Source organism: Lagenorhynchus albirostris, chromosome 3 (assembly GCF_949774975.1).
Source record: "Lagenorhynchus albirostris chromosome 3, mLagAlb1.1, whole genome shotgun sequence".
In the NCBI taxonomy this organism is placed as follows: Eukaryota; Metazoa; Chordata; class Mammalia; order Artiodactyla; family Delphinidae; genus Lagenorhynchus; species Lagenorhynchus albirostris.
In genome coordinates, this window is record NC_083097.1 from 55299232 (window position 1) to 55314414 (window position 15183).

General features: G+C 42.9%; 1 protein-coding gene across 8 annotated transcripts in view; it reads right to left on the reverse strand.

Moving 5' to 3' along the window:
* The window catches only part of CCDC125 (coiled-coil domain containing 125), a 33386-nt gene extending 20988 nt beyond the window's left edge, over positions 1-12398 (reverse strand). For 3 of the 8 annotated variants that reach the window (XM_060143060.1, XM_060143059.1, XM_060143053.1), the window contains exons 1-3: positions 11217-11368; positions 3170-3519; positions 396-457 (exon numbers count right to left, since the gene is read on the reverse strand). In XM_060143060.1, the coding sequence (XP_059999043.1) occupies positions 396-457; positions 3170-3479 (372 nt within the window). In that variant the 5' untranslated portion in view covers positions 3480-3519; positions 11217-11368. The other 5 variants (XM_060143054.1, XM_060143056.1, XM_060143058.1 and 2 more) reach the window with 5 other exon arrangements.
* Between the last annotated feature and the right edge of the window lie 2785 nt (positions 12399-15183).

Genomic DNA, 15183 nt, shown 5'->3' on the forward strand with positions numbered 1-15183 from the left:
CAACTCCCAGCAAGATGGATGGTCTCCTCAGACCCCCTGGGGTACTTTCTAGTCCTCTGACTTCAAAGAGGTTCAATTAAGTCAGGTTATTTCAAGTCACACATACTGGGAAGACAGATGGAAGGGAGTGATTATTTTCTCCAGGAGGAGATTAGAGAAATAAGTTGGAAAGGAGAACAGGAGGGCATGTTTATACGAACAGCCTTTCGGAGAGATGAGGCGACGAAGCCACTGAGATGCGGAGGCCAGTTGGAAGCTATGGGCTGGACAGTGTGGCTCGAGAATATCTGGAAAGCCAACAGTTGACTTCCATACCATGTTAGTAACACTTACACAAAATATCTATCAGTGGACTTTATTCACATGAGAATTTGTATGTTAGCCAGAGGACCTACCTCTAAAGTTTCCTGAAGACGTTGCCTTAATTCCACATTTGACAACTCTGAATTAGAATCTACTAGAGGGAAAAAAAAATTAAATATTTTCTTTAGCTAGTTAAATATGGGACATTTGTTTACAAAATATCAAATACAGCCTTTCCCTAAATTGAAACGAGAAAATAACTGTAATAAACCCAATGATGATAAAAACAGATAGCTTAGAACATTCCACAAATGAAAAGACACATACTTTTGAATCGAAAGACTCTTAAAAAAAAAGGACTCTAAAATAAAACTGTTGTTAATGAATTGGTTACTTACTATATCCAAACACAGTATTAATGAATGTTGGTGAGTAAAGTAAATAAATTTTGGTGTTTGGCTTAAGCCTGATCAATATCGTGATATGAATATCTAAGAAATAACCTGAATTTAATTTCTTTCCAAGGAGAATCACTAGAAGTCTCCAGTAACTTCAATTATTCTCTCCTTAATGGGATCGATCAACTGAGACATTAATCTGGGCTTCCCAGGAACTTCATTTACATTGCAGTTTCACTGGCAATAGAAAAACATTGAAGTGATAAATTATAGCAAGAGAACAGGAAGTAAAAAGAAGCAAAAAAATTTAGAAAGAATATTTTGAAGGACATTAAAAATTTCTCAAAACAATTCTTTTCTTTGCTATTCTGAACTTTCATCAGCATGACAGTAACCAAGGGAAAACCTAAGTCATGTTTTTACTCTGATAATTCAGGGTTCCAATGAGGGACAAAAGTGACATTGGGGAACTTCCCTGGCGGTCCAGTGCAGGGGGCATGGGTTCAATCCCTGGTCGGGGAACTAAGATCCTGCATGCAGCATGGTGTGGCCAAAAATAAAAAAATAAATTTTTTAAAAAGTAACACTGGGTTGACAATGACAAGTTCTATTCTATTAACACCTGTGGTAGGCAGAATAATGGCCCCCAAAGATGTCCACATCTTAATCCCAGAACCTGTGAATACCTAGCAAAAAGGATTTTGCAGGTGTGATTAAATACTTGGAGATAGAAGATTATTCTGGATTACCCAGGTCCTTATAAATGAAAGAAGGAGGCAGGGGAGTCAGTATCAGCATGAGGCAGCGGGAGAAGTGGCTATGAAGACGGAGGAAGGGTACCACGGCCAGGGAAGGCAGCCTCTAGAAGGTGGAAAAGACAAGGGAGCGGGTTCTCCCCTAGAGCCTCCAGAAGGGAGGCAGCCATGCCAACACCGTGATTTTAGTCCAGTGAAACCTGTTTTGGATTTTTGACCTACAGAACTGTAAGAGAATAAAATTTATGTTGTTTTAAACCATTAAATTTCTGGTAATTTGGAAACTGCCTATTTGCAAGAGGAAACTAACACAATATTCTCACCTAGGATCAAGTCAACTTTGATAAAAAGATAAAAGTTGATAACTCAAAAAATATAGGAGCTCATACCATTACTATTACTTCTTGTTTATATCCCAGTAGTTTCCTCACATTTTTGTAAAGGCATCTTAGCATAATGTTCAATTTTCAACATCTTGCTTGCAAAACAGTATCCATCCTCTATGCATGATAAGGACTTGGAAGAAGAATATATAAATAATCCCATCCTAATTTCAAGAAGGATTTTGAAGGACAGAGATCGATCCCCAGCTGCACCATGTTTTCGTAAATCTGAAATGTTTCTTAAATTATTTTCATGTTGTTCTAATTGTGTTTGTTCCACTTTGGTGGGGAAGTTTTACAATGTGGATTACAAAAGATTCAGCCACACCAGAGCTGTACCGCAGTGCAGGCTGGGACTCATCCACCAGTTCTGGGTCACTTCGCAGTTGTAACATTCTATCACAATATGATTCTGAATTTTATTCTCTCCTTAGTGTACAGCACAATTTATTTTTACTTATGATAAATTAATTTTGTTTTGAGAATTTTATGACATCCCTAAAATAACCTGAAGCCTGTGTGTTCTGCCTGTAACACTCCTTCCCCAGGTGAGCATCAGGCTTGCAGTGCTCCAATGTGACCTCTCTTTTTGTGGTATGCGGGCCTCTCACTGTTGTGGCCTCTCCCATTGAGGAACACAGGCTCCAGGCGCGCAGGCTCAGCGGCCATGGCTCACGGGCCCAGCCGCTCCACGGCATGTGGGAATCTTCCCGGACCGGAGCACGAATCCGCGTCCCCTGCATCGGCAGGGGGACTCTCAACCACCGCGCCACCAGGGAAGCCCAATGTCACCTCTCTTGACCTGTGCCTCAAACAGCAGCGCCCTAGACCCTCCACTCACTCACTGTCTTTTCACGTACCACTGCCTGATGTTACATAGCTGTTGATTTGCAGGTTTATTTTCTGTCTGCTCTACCAGAATGTGAACTCCATGACATTAGGGCCTTTGACTATTTTATTTAGTGATGTTATTCCCAGAGTTTGGTACTGTGCTGGGCACCTAACAGGTACCCAATAAATCTTTGTTGAATAAGACAAAAAAAGAACAAATGAAGTATACCACTACTTCACAAGAAAAGCAAGGTAAGTAATTACTTATTGATATAACTAACATATATGTATTGATGCAGAATAATTACTGTACTTCACAATAATACGTGGAGACAGAAACATCACTTTTACCATCACCAATCAACCTCTAGAGGTGAATAAAGATAAATTTCTAAAATCCACAATGGTGACCCATCTTCATGTGTTGGGAGGCTGAGAGCATTGGTAAAATCCACAGGGCAGAAAAGAGAAGGAGAAAGAGGATGCTGGGCATTCTTACCAGTGCTACTTTGTCGGCCGTGATAGGGAATCTGGGGTCCTTCCGGGTATGTATCCTGCAAGCTCTTATGCTTGGAATACTGAAAAACGGCACTGTTTCTTTCTTCCCCATTTCTTGAAAACGGGGGAGGGCTAAAGGCCTTTCTATCTGATCTTTTTCTAGATGTAAATACATGTGAAACTTGCACTTCATAAATGCCGCCGGGCCTTCTTCTGAGGCCATACCCTAAATCGCCTTCTGCCATGTCATCGTCCTCTGCTTCCCAGGCCTGCCCCTCTGCCTCACTCGGCGGCCTCGCCTCCCTGCTCATCAGCCACGTGCCGCCTTTACCGTAGGGATAAACACGTTATCTGCAGTTAAGAGAAAACAGGAGTTAAAAAGCCGTCAGTATAATCCAGGTTGGGTTTGCCAGGGAAGAAAAGTTCCTTCCTATATTTTGCAGGCACAGCCAGCAATGCACAAGCACACAGATGCCCCTTGCAATCCAACTGAAGCGGTTTGACATTTCAGGACTTTTCGAGTAAGAAAAGATCTGACTCCTTATTTCCAAGGAAACAGGAAAGACTTTTACTGAATCCAATAATCTACTGATCAGGATAAAGCAGATCAGGCTTTGCCAAGGAAAAAGAACGCCCCTGACAAACAAGCTTACAAAGGAAAGGGATCAGTTTTCACAAGCCGAAGGGCTGTATAAAATTCAGAAGAGTCTCTGAAAAGCCAGCTTCCAATGACTAAGACCATCTTGCCTCTGTTCCTCACAACGCTTTACCTACTTCAGGTGCTCAGGGCCCTTACGCTCTCTCCCACGGCTCTACTTGGTTCATTTTCTATTTCTGTGCAGATACGATTAGGAGAGGTTTTGTCGGGACAGTGAGAGATGGAGGGAAGAAGGTCCCCCCCATCGTCCCTCTCTTTCTCTAACCATGTGTTCAAAACCCTCCAGTGCTTCTCAGCACAGAGTAAAAGTCAAAGCCCTTCCAATGGCGAGGGGCCCCAAGCTCACCTCTGCCCCGTACCCTCACCCTGGCCTCCCCAGCCTCCCTGGTATTACTGACCGACCCAGGCATTCCTGCCCCAGAGCTTCGAGTTCCCTCTGCCTGGAACATTCTTCCCCCAGCCAGATGCACAGCTGGGTCCTCACCTCCTTGGGTCTTTCCTGCAGCGTCACCTTCTCAGCGTGGCCTTTCCTGACACCCCACCTAAAACTGCCAACTCCTCTTCACTATCCCACTTCTCTGCTTGATTTTTCTTCTTGGCATTTATGACCTTCTAACACACTCCTCTATATTTTACTCATTTTTCAAAGCACACCATTCAAAGGGGGAAAGCAGTACACTTGGGAGCCTAGGGAAGCAGAAGGTGGCTCTGGCCTGCCTGTTACGCTTCTCAAAAGGTAGTGCGACCTGGACATTTCCTCTACCAGAGCCCAAACCCGCTCCCGAGGGCCCGAAGTGGAATGCAAGCTCCACAGGGTAGAGATTTTGGTCTGTTTGGATCACAATGCATGCCCAGTGCCTACACAGTTATCTAAGACGTGATCAGTGCACAACAGTAGTTTTAAATAAGTGGATAAAGGGAGAAAGGAATAAACGAACAAACTGAGGGACTTCCCTGGCGGTCCAGTGGTTAAGACTCTGTGCTTCCACTGCAAAGGGCGCAGGTTTGATTCCTGGTAGGGGAACTAAGATCCTGCATGCCTCGAAGTGCAGTCAAAATAAATAGATAGATAGGTAGATAAATCAATTAATTAAATAAATAAAACCAATAAACTGAAATACTTGCCTGGGGTGAAAAACAAAACAGCCACCTCTGTAAGGCTCCACACCGGATAACCTGGGGCTAACTCCAGATAAAAATGCCCTACAGAGGGCTTCCCTGGTGGCGCAGTGGTTGAGAGTCCCCCTGCCGATGCAGGGGACACAGGTTCGTGCCCCAGTCCGGGAAGATCCCACATGCCGCGGAGCGGCTGGACCCGTGAGCCATGGCCGCTGAGCCTGTGCGTCTGGAGGCTGTGCTCCGCAACGGGAGAGGCCACAACAGTGAGAGGCCCGCGTACAGCAAAAAAAAAAAAAAAAGCCCTACAGAGAAATGCCTATCACTGAGCAACCCCCCCACCCCGTGTGGAGCCCACTGTGGGCACCTACCTGGTGACAGTGTCCACCTGTTGGCTGGAGAGCACCGGAAATGCTCAGCCTTGTCCCTCCAGTACAAGGGCAGTGAAGAGGGACTTTCACCACCAGCCATTTCAAAACAGCTGCTTTGCTGAAGGTATTTAGAAATATTTCATCCTTTTCTCAAGACTCATTTTTCTTTTTTAAAAAAAGGAAAATAAACACATCTGAAATCCTTTCTAAATATCCTGCTGTTTAAGTAATTGCTTACCAGGACATTCAAAAATAATTAAATCTCAGTCTTGTATTTTTGCTTAAGTCTCTCTCTTAGTCTCCCACTTTTAAAACCACACAAAGATGCCAAATAAATCTATCATGTTTGAAGGGGTTTCTGTTATTTTTAGGGTCAAGGTACCATACACTTTCAAAGTTTAAAAACAAAGGCCCTTAAAAAATTAAAAAACAGGGGCTTCCATGGTGGCGCAGTGGTTGAGAGTCCGCCTGCCGATGCAGGGGACACTGGTTCGTGCCCCGGTCCGGGAGGATCCCACATGCCGCAGAGCGGCTGGGCCCATGAGCCATGGCCGCTGAGCCTGCGCGTCCGGAGCCTGTGCTCTGCAATGGGAGAGGCCACAGCAGTGAGAGGCCCGCGTACCAGTAAAAAAAATATATATATATATACCAAAAAAAAAAAAAAAATTAAAAAACAAAACAAAACAAACAAAGGCCCTTAAAAATTTTAGAGAGATACATTATAAAAGAAGATACTTGGAGAGTTCCCCAGTGGCCTAGTGGTTAGGATTCCAGACTTTCACTGCCGGTGCCCGGGTTCAATCCCTGGTCGGGGAACTGAGATCCAGCCATAAAGCGCAGCCAAAAAAAAAAGGAAGAAGAAGATACATAGATGGAAAGAGGCTCGATATCATTCATCAAGGAATTATAGATTACAATTACAAAAAACTACAATGAGATTCCACCACGTACCACTGTCAATTCCAGGTGTTGCCAAGGATGTGGACACCCAAATACACTGATGGCAGGAGTATAAGATGGTACAACCACTGTGAAAAAGTTTGACAGTTTCTTTCAAACAAGTGACCCAACAACTGCATTCTTAAGCTTTACCCATGAGAAATGAAAACATGTGTTCATACAAAGATGTGTGCATGAATGTTCAGAGTATTATTCAAATTAGCCAAAAAACTGAAAACAATCCAAATGTCCATCAACAAGAAAATGGACAAATTGTGGTAGTCCACACACAGAATATATTCAGTAATAAATAACACATTTCTGATATATGCAATAATGTGGATGAATCTTACATTATGCTAACAGAAGAACCATGTATTGTATGAAATCCAGGCAAAACAACAGATCAATGGTTACCTGGGGTGGGAAGGTTGGCTTCAAAGGGCATGAGGGAACTTTTCTGGGGTGATGAAAAAGTCTTGTATGTTGACTGGAATGATGGTTTGTCAAAACTCATTAAACCATACACTTACAATGGTACATTTTATTATATGTAAATTATACCTCAATAATATATTAAAATGTATTTTTAAAAACAGAAAAAAAATGAGACCTTTTAACTGGATTAGGGGAAAAGACGAGAAGTGTGTTAATCAGCTGTGTCCTCCTAGAAAAGAAAATGATTAAACTGGATGTCTTAAATTGGCAACAACTTGGGCTTCCCTTGCAGCGCAGTGGTTGGGAATCCGCTTGCCAATGCAGGGGACACAGGTTCAAGTCCTAGTCCGGGAAGATCCCACATGCTGCGGAGCAACTAAGCCCGTATGCCACAACTACTGAGCCTGTGTTCTAGAGCCCGCGAGCCACAACTACTGAGCCCACATGCCTAGAGCCCATGCTCCACAACAAGAGAAGCCACCGCAATGAGAAGCCCATGCACTGCAACGAAGAGCAGCCCCGCTCACCACAACTAGAGAAAGCCCAAGTGCAACAAGGAAGACCCAACATGGCCAAAAATAAATAGATTAATTAATTAATTTAAAAAATTGGCAACAACCTTTAAGCCATGATCTAATAACAGCTAGCACTTGTTGCTTGCTTTCTGTGTGCGAGGCACTATTCTAAGTGCTCTACTTAGATTATTCTATTTAATCTTCACAAACACTTTACAAGACAATACTATTGTTGTTTAAGTCTAGACAATTACACTGAAGTATAGAGAGGTTAAATAACATAGCTAAAAAGAGAGAGAGCGAGATTCTGAATCTAGACCCCTCACGTCAGAGATACTGTTAGACTCTTAGCCACTGCTTTCTATCTTTCAGAGAACTTCAATGAGATTAACATCAGAGTAAACCAAGTTTCTATTATTTATGATATCAAGTAAAACTGAGAGTAAAAGTCTAAAATAGCTAGTTTGGCAAGACTCAGCAAAGTATATTGGACTCATTTTTTCCCAAAATTTTTATGAAATCATCTTGGTTCCTCTACAAGTTTATTTCCTAAATAAGTTTGTCTAGGGACTTCCCTGGTGGTCCAGTGGGTAGGACTCTGTGCTCCCAATACAGGGGGCCTGGGTTCGATCCCTGGTCGGGGAACTAGATCCCGCACATATGCTGAAACTAAGAGTTCGCATGCTGCAACTAAGAAGTCTGCATGCCGCAACTAAGAAGCCCTCATGCCACAAGAAGATCCCACATGTTGCAACTAAGACCCGGCGCAGCCAAAATAAATAAATAAATAATTAAAAAAAAATGTTTGTCTATTTTTATTTGTCAAGGTAGATAGGATATTACTTACTGAATCAAAGACTAATCCCTAAGAGGCTGTATTTTACCTCCAGTGTAGCCTCCTACCTCTGTTAAGAAGGGCGTGGTCAGGGTCTGGTAGCCAACAGTGAAGAAAACAGAATTGGTCAACGCAAAGGAAAAAAGCAATAAGAGGAAAGAGTAAGCAATCACAGGATCAGCTAAGAATATTTTTCAATGTGCCACATATATTCAGGCGTCACAGGTACACCTTCCTACTGTTCAGAGGTGAACAAAATGAGCTTTCACATGGTCTAATGCTCTAGTGTTTTTTAAAATGTAACTTTGGGAATTGTTGGCTGTGTACTCTCCCACTGTTATATACTAATTATATAGTAACATTAATATGTAATGCAGTCGGGACTTCCCTGGTGGTCCAGTGGTTAGGACATGACTTTTGGAACACATTTCTTCTAAGAAAGGGGAAAAAAGTTGAAGTTACTAACATTCCATTCAACCAGTTTTGGTTTTTTTTGTTTTTTTTGCGGTACACGGGTCCCTCACTGTTGTGGCCTCTCCTGTTGCGGCCTCTCCTGTTGCGGAGCACAGGCTCCAGACCCGCAGGCTCAGCGGCCATGGCTCACAGGCCCAGCCGCTCCGCAGCATATGGGATCTTCCTGGACCAGGGCGCGAACCCGTGCCCCCTGCATCGGCAGGCAGACTCTCAACCACTGCGCCACCACGGAAGCCCCATTCAACCAGCTTTAAATGCATTCAAGGCTGACAACCAAGGAGGCAGCAGGATGTGTGACAGAGAAGGGCCCTGACCCAGAAGGCCTGGGTTCAAATCTCACACCACCACGTGCTGCTCTGTGATCCTGGACAAGTCATTTAATCTCTCAGAGCCTATTTTAGGATTTCCAAAATGGCTTTAAGCATAACTACTTTATAGGGGTATTTTGGACACTATCAATATATTTGAAATCAATGTTCATTAATATGAATTTGAGTATTAGTTTCTTCATTTGTCAAGTCAGGGGACTGGATAAGATTCTTCTGTTCTTTAGACCTCTAAAATTCTGGCTCTATAGCAGCATTTTCCAAAGTGTGCCCCATGGAACCCTGGCTCTATGGACTATTAGGTGTTGCTAGAAATTACAAGGTCCTTTCGGTCTTATTATGGGTGTCTTCTTATGCCAGCCCAAGCATACATGACTTGCCCAAAATTACACAGGCAGTGGCAGGGCCAGAACTAGAATCCATATCCCTGGCTCCTGGCCCACTTGGGAATGGCGACTGAATGAACAGACTACAGACCGTGAGCACACAATCTTCTACTCTTCCATTAAAACAACTCTGAAAGTGACGTGTATCTTCCTAATTGCTAAATCTAAGATCTAGCCTCATTCCTCAGGCTCCTGCGCTTCTGCAGAAGCTGTGATGCTACTGACTCACCATGTCCAAGTCCTCCGGCCCACCTTCGTTCCTCAACCCCACAGGGATCCCTGACTGGCTCCTACCTGCCCACTCAGACTCCTTTGCCTCTTCCTGTCCCTTCTGTATATGTTTGGCTTCCATTCCTGAAAGCTCTTAAAATACACATCCCCAGCTTGATATCCTGCCAGCATTTCAAACACAGCTTGTTCAAAAACAAATGCATTACCCTCCCCACTGCCACCCCAGGTCTCCTGCTGAGCCTTCTGTTTCTGCAAACCCATCAATCACGCTCCAAAACACCCAGGGCCAAAACTTTGGGATTTGGGGTTTTTTCCTTTTTCTTCTTTTCAGTGCCTTCAGTTGCCAAGTCCTCTAGGTCCACAAAATCTCCCCAAACCATGTCCTTCTTTGCATATCAACTTCACAGCCCCGGATGAACTTCTTTTACTTCTCCTGGGCTAAACCAATACTTCCCTAACTGATCTACTCCAAGCCATTGCTGCCAACTCAGTCATCTGCGAGCACAGATCCAATGATGCCCCTCTCCTGCCCAAAAACATTGCATAGCTCCCATGGTATATATGATTAAAGTAGGTGTCACCTTGTTTTCCACAACGTAACCAGTTTTCACTTCCTGTGCCATCTGCCAGTATTCCCTGGGCATGCTCTGTGCTTCCGTGGAAAAGGGATTGTACCTGCTCCCAGGCCCCCTCAGCCTGGTCTCGTTAAAGCCTCTGCTGGAGCCATTCTCCACCCAGAATGCTTTCTCCTCTCAGGCCCTCCTCAGTTCATGACAGCCACTCCCTCCAGTAGCCCTCCTGACTCCCCTGGGCCAGATGTGCTTTCCTCTACCTCTGAGCCCTCCTAGCTCTGCGTTGTATCCTTCTAACAGTCCGTATTTCCTACCTGACTTGCTTTTTTATCACACACGGCCCTACTACTGTAGGGAATGAGTGTCTCTCATTTACTTGCGCATAACAGGTGTTCCAGAGACACTTAATGGATGGAATTGAAAAAGAAAACAGATTCCTGCCCGGAAAACTTGAACTAGAAGCATCCACACCCACTAGCCAGACAACTACTTCCTTAGCAAACAAGTTGATCAAACAGACACGTAATTCCTGTCAGGCTTGGCAAAAAAGGAACTGACTTCAGCCCTTTCTGTAAACAGTGATCTGCAGCATACCGCTGTAGGATTTTGTTTAAATTTTAATGTTAAAATAATTTTAGATTTACAGTAAGTTGCAAAGATAGTACAGTGAGCTCCTGTATGCTCTCTACCCAAATTCCTCTAATGCAATATTAGAGTACATTTATCAAAAATAAGAAATTAACATTGATACACGCACTTACCAAATACTTTATCAGGATTTCCCCAGTTTCTCTACTGATGTCCTTTTTCTGTTCTAGGATCCAATCCAGGATACCACATTGCATTTACTGCGCTGTAGTTTTAAGGCTCATAATTAGCAGAAAAATATAGAAAAAATAATAATAAAGGAGGAGATGAGAGAGGTAGAAAGAGTCTTTCAAAATCTATTCCTTATTTCTACAATATAAGATGAGGACATTCAACTAGCAAGAGCGTTAGAAGGAGCCAGTTTACCAGCTTGTACATAACCTGCGGAGCTTCTCGAATTTGCGCAGCCCCGCCCGGGGGTCTGGCCCCGGACCCTCTCCACGGTCCTTGGCGGGTGAGGAACCGAGAGCAGGTCTAAGTGAGCTGGACCCCGGCCGCCTCGCGCCGCCCCCGTCCCTCCGCCCCCTGAGCGCGCTCACCTGAGGCCGAGACTCCACGCTGCGCTGGCCGCCGTCCCTCCAGCCACGTGACCGCGCTGCGCGGCCCCCACCAGAAAAGCGGGCGTGGCGGCCGGGGGCCCGACACCGCCCCCTGGCTCTGCGCCAGAGCCGGAGTTCACACGGTTAGGGGACGGCGCAGGTAGCTCTGTCCGACTTAGACCCCGGTAACGTGACCAGCTGTGCGCAACCGAGTTTTAAATAATATCTCGAGACCTAGAAAAACAGGGCGAGGCAGTGCGTGCGTCAGTGAAGGTAAAATTAGCTGGTTCAAATATTAAGCGTCTAGGAATCGAGTAAGAGAAAGATGGAGCTGAGCTGGAGCGGCGGCTCTTGAAAAGCAGGCTTTCAGAGCTAAGGAATGAGGGGGCCTTGTCGGCCAGAGGAGCTGCTGGGGCAAAGGCCAGGCAGTGGGAAGGAGCCAGAGGGCAGGGCCTGGTGGGCCTGGAAAGCTGCTATACGGGCCACCCATTCCTGTGAATATACGGCGAAGGGCCCTACCTCCCTTTAACCCCTCCCAAAACGTGCTGGGTCATTAGCTTCACCTGGTGCAATGATTTTGGTATTATTCCCTAATACCCAACATCCTTGAAATAACTGAAGGAATTTTGTAGTGGTCAAAAACTTGACCAGATTTAATGATTACTCTGGATTAGAAATAAACTAATGCCATAGAAAATTCAGTTAACAATGACATTAAGAAGAAAAAAAGGGAATTTTATTAGGGCCAAACTGAGGATTATAACCCAGAAGACAGACCCTCAGAAAGCCCTGAGAACTGTTCCACTTGTTAGAAGTCTAAGACACAGTTATATCCGTTTTCAAGACGGAGGATCTTACGTGGAAATGACATACTGATATTTTACATAAGGTTCACCAAAGATACATAGCCCAGGTAAGCACGTGGAAAGCGAGCAACAAGGCACCATGACCCCCTACAGAGCTGCGCTTCTTTTAGGAAGTTACATGGCTAGCATCAGAAGAAAGGGAAAAAATTGATCTCTACGGTGGAGCATGCGCTTGTATCTTTGGGGAGCTCTGGTTAATGTTTAATGCAGATGCACGTGCACATTAGGGAGGGAGGAGGCCCAGAGGGACACACAGAGAATTTTATGTTTAACTTTTCTTGTTCTGCCTTAAAGGATACATTTTATTTCATCACTAGTAAACCCTTTTCTCGCAGTAACAAGCTTCTTAATCTTCCTCTTCTGCAAATCCATAACCATCCATTTCACCAAAGTAAAGATACCTAGATATGAAGAAAATGAGACTTAGGACTGAGGCTTTAATTTCTCCTGATTATGAGCATACTAGAAGCTCAGGGATTTAGATTACCATAAAAGATCAATATGTTTATAACTTTAAAGCCAGTTTGCCTGCTGTCTTGTTTAGTGTGATGAGCATGTTCAGTAGCTTTACAAACCCCAAATAATTTTTCTTCACTTAAAACTGTGACTTAACTATTTAAAATAGCAGTCTTTAAAATTTTTCAAGTCTCTCTCCTAAAAAATAACTGTTTTCTTTGTCAGAACTTCTCCAGAATGCAGTACTTTGATTGCATGCATATAAAATTTATTATGAAACATTTTGAAGTACTGTGGTATGCAGTTAAGTTTGTGGTTTATTTTTGTCTGTATGGAGGTACATCATTTGTTGAAAGATTATTATTTCCCCCATTGATTTGTCTTTGCACCTCCATCAAAAATTGCCCCTATATGCGTGGGTTTATTTCTGGACTCTATTCTGTTCCACTGATATGTGTTCATCCTTCCACCAATACCACACTGACTTACTTTACTCTTTATAGCAAATCTTTAAATCAGTTACTGTAAGTCTTTTAACTTTGTTCTTTTTCATCATTGGTTATTCTGGTTCCTATATATTTCCATATAAATTTTAGAATCAGCTTATCAATTTTTACTTTAAAGGAGTATGCCGGAGGGCTTCCCTGGTGGCGCAGTGGTTGAGAATCCGCCTGCCAATGCAGGGGACACGGGTTCGTGCCCCGGTCCGTGAAGATCCCACGTGCCGCGGAGCGGCTGGGCCCGTGAGCCATGGCCGCTGAGCCTGCGCGTCCGGAGCCTGTGCTCCGCAACGGGAGAGGCCACAGCAGTGAGAGGCCCGCGTACCGCAAAAAAAAAAAAAAAAAAAAAAAGAGTATGCTGGAACCTAAGTGTCCATCGATAGATGAATGGATAAAGAAGATGTGGCACATATATACGATGGAATATTACTCAGCCATAAAAAGAAATGAAATTGAGTTATTTGTAGCGAGGTGGATGGACCTAGAGTCTGTCATACAGAGTGAAGTAAGTAAGTCAGAAAGAGAAAAACAAATACCGTATGCTAACATATATATATATGGAATCTAAAAAAAAAAAATGGTTTTGAAGAACCTAGGGGCAGGATAGGAATAAAGACGCAGATGTAGAGAATGGACTTGAGGACACCGGGACGGGGCAGGGTAAGTTGGGACGAAGTGAGAGAGTGGCATGGACTTATTAATACTACCAAATGGAAAATAGCTAGTGGGAAGCAGCCGCATAGCACAGGGAGATCAGCTTGGTGCTTTGTGACCACCTAGAGGGGTGGGATAGGGAGAGTGGGAGGGAGACTCAAGAGGGAGGAGATATGGGTATATATGTATATGTATAGCTGATTCACTTTGTTATAAAGCAGAAACTAACACACCATTGTAGAGCAATTATACTCCAATAAAGATGTTTAAAAAAAAAGTATGCTGTGATTTTCCTTGGGATTGAATTTATAGATCAATTTGGAGAAAACTGACATGTTAATAATATTTATGAGTCTTGAAATTCATGAACATGGTATATCCATCCATTTGGATCTTTGATTTCTCTCATTTGATTTTCTGCATGCAGATCTTGCACATATTTTGTTAGATTTATACCTAAGTATGTAATGCTTTTTGGTTCTATTGTAAATGGTATTGTTGTTTTAATTTCCAGTTGTTTGTCACTACTATATGGAAATGCAGTTGATTTTTGTGTATTGGTCTTGTATCCTGTGACCTTGCTAAGGTCAGTTATTCATGTAGCTTTTGTGTGGTTTCTCTTTGGAATTTCTGCATAAATAATCATGTTAATTGAGAATAGCTTATTTATTCCTTTCAGCTCTTTTATTTATTTTCTTGCTTAATGCACTGGACAGGACTTCCAGGACGACCAATTTGCTTTTTATTTGCTAGTCTTGCTTAACAAATTATATTTTTCTAATCTCCCCTTCCATAAAAATAAACCCCTTAAAAAATAAACCTCTAGATGGATTTCAGGGGCCTGTGAATCTTTGAAAAATATAAGCAATATTTTGTTAGTACGTATATCTGTATTTCCTTGGAGGAAGTGGGTTCATAGCTTACATCGGACTGCCAAAGGGATTTATGTCATCAAAAGGATTAAGGAATAAATTTTAAGTAAAAGCACAGGTATAATTTTCATGATCTTGTTTTTCACATATGCAGCAACCAAAGTTATTAAGAGCAGTGTTTTTTGTTTTTGTTTTTACTTTGCCCTCTCCCCCGTTGATAGGAAAGAATAAATATTTCTCTGCAGTTTTGACCCCTATCACTTTTGTGTTAAAGATAAACACGAATTTAAATGTTGGTAGGGATTGGTGGTAGGACATGCTTAGAATGCAGAAGAAATACAGCTCAAGTAAGGCCAATACCTTATTTCAAAGCCCGCAAAAATAAAAATATAACAAGAAGGGCATAAGGGGAAAAAATGACTAGTTATCCACATATCAAAGCTTATTATCTTAAGACACTCTTGAGAAACTGAATAAATCACGTTAAGAAGTCTCATTTAAAGAAATATAAAATGATTCAAAATTTGCCACACTTTTATCTCCTTCAGTTTGGTTTAAATCAGCCTACTTAAACAAAAAGTTAACAAGTAGGTTTGGATAAAACCAGAGACAAACAGTA